The 1,352-nt window shown below is 40.2% G+C and overlaps 1 protein-coding gene across 1 annotated transcript; it reads right to left on the bottom strand.

The window, feature by feature from the left end:
- Positions 1–348: 348 nt before the first annotated feature.
- On the bottom strand, positions 349–958 carry LOC308616141 (acyl carrier protein, mitochondrial-like; the record flags this gene model as incomplete). Its single annotated transcript, XM_081232263.1, has 1 exon — positions 349–958. One exon carries the CDS (start codon positions 956–958, stop codon positions 482–484), a length of 477 nt encoding a protein of 158 aa, XP_081088389.1. The 3' UTR covers positions 349–481.
- Between the last annotated feature and the right edge of the window lie 394 nt (positions 959–1,352).

The raw sequence follows: 1,352 nt of genomic DNA, 5'->3' as shown, positions 1-1,352 counted from the left end.
GGGAATATTTATTACTCCCATTGTAGAGGTGAGGTATCTGCAGCTAAGAGAGATTAGGTCACACAGACCTTAAGGTGGTGGACCAAAATCCTCTTCTAGGAATTCTGAGTCAAGATCCCATTATCTGAATGGCATCTTTTTATCATACTTTGGGAGAGTTATGTATCAAAAATAACTGTCATAAAATTAATAGATTAGTAATAATAATAGCTATCATTTACTGGGATCCTACTGTGCACAAAGGCATTTTCAATTCTCACAAAGAAGGTTATAGCAGTAACTACACTTTGTTGCTGTTGCTGTTGTTTTTGGTTTTATAGATTTATTTTCAAAGAGCAAAAACACTTAAGACAATTTAAATACAAATCTAAACAGAATTACTCTGTCAAAGTCAGCTATGATGCAGAGATGCGTTCTCACTTCCAGACACTTCCCAGCATCTTCTGAGTCTTCTCTCAGTGAAGAAAATGGGTCTGATTTTTTATTCATATACATCCTTCTTATCTGCAATGTAATCTACAATTTCTTGTGGGCATATTAACTTCTCCGCATCTATATCAGGAACTTCAAACCCAAATTCGTCTTCCATGGCCATGATAATCTCCACTTGGTCCAAACTGTCTAAGCCCAGGTCTTTCATAAAATGGGAATTTACTGAGAGCTGTTCTGGGTCAGTCTTGTCATAGAGTTTCAAGACATAAAGAACATGGTCCTTGATTCCCTCTAATGTCGAAGGGAGAGAGTCACTATACTGGCGGCACAGCTGTGTAACTCCACCTGGAACCTGCGCGAGCACCGAGCACCGAGGCCAGCTGCGGAGCCCCAGGCCTCGTCCGGGCCCCCACGGGGAACAGGGTGTGCTGAGCAGCTGGGCCGCAGCCAGTGTGGGGAGCCTGGGCAGTGGCACGAAGGCCGCCGGCAGTCGGCAGACACAGGTGCAAAGGATACGAGCCGCCATGGTTACGCCGACCCAGGATGCACTGCTACGTTTTTAAAAATTAAAAATAAATAATAATAAGGCACTTAAGGCATTTGAGAGATAACTATCAGAACAAGGGGCATCAGATCATAGAATTAAGTTTGTCTGAGTTGGGAATCCCCGTCTAAATAACTATTATTGAACTATTTGAAAGAAGGAAATATGGAGATCAAAAAGAAAAGATATTAAATGTCTTCATTTATTTTGCAAGTGTCATATCATAAAAGAAATCGGTTTATGTCCATAGCTTCATATAGAATTAGAACCAGTGAGTAAACAATAAGGTCCTATTGCATACCACAGGAACTATATTCAATATCCTGAGATAAATAATGGAAAAGAATATAAAAAAGAATGTATGTGTGTGTATAAC

The sequence above is a fragment of the Mesoplodon bidens genome, assembly GCF_964165515.1.
Source record: "Mesoplodon bidens genome assembly, chromosome: 4".
In the NCBI taxonomy this organism is placed as follows: domain Eukaryota; kingdom Metazoa; phylum Chordata; class Mammalia; order Artiodactyla; family Ziphiidae; genus Mesoplodon; species Mesoplodon bidens.
The sequence above is the reverse complement of the archived record's forward strand: the minus strand, read 5'-3'. Positions and strand labels throughout refer to the sequence as shown.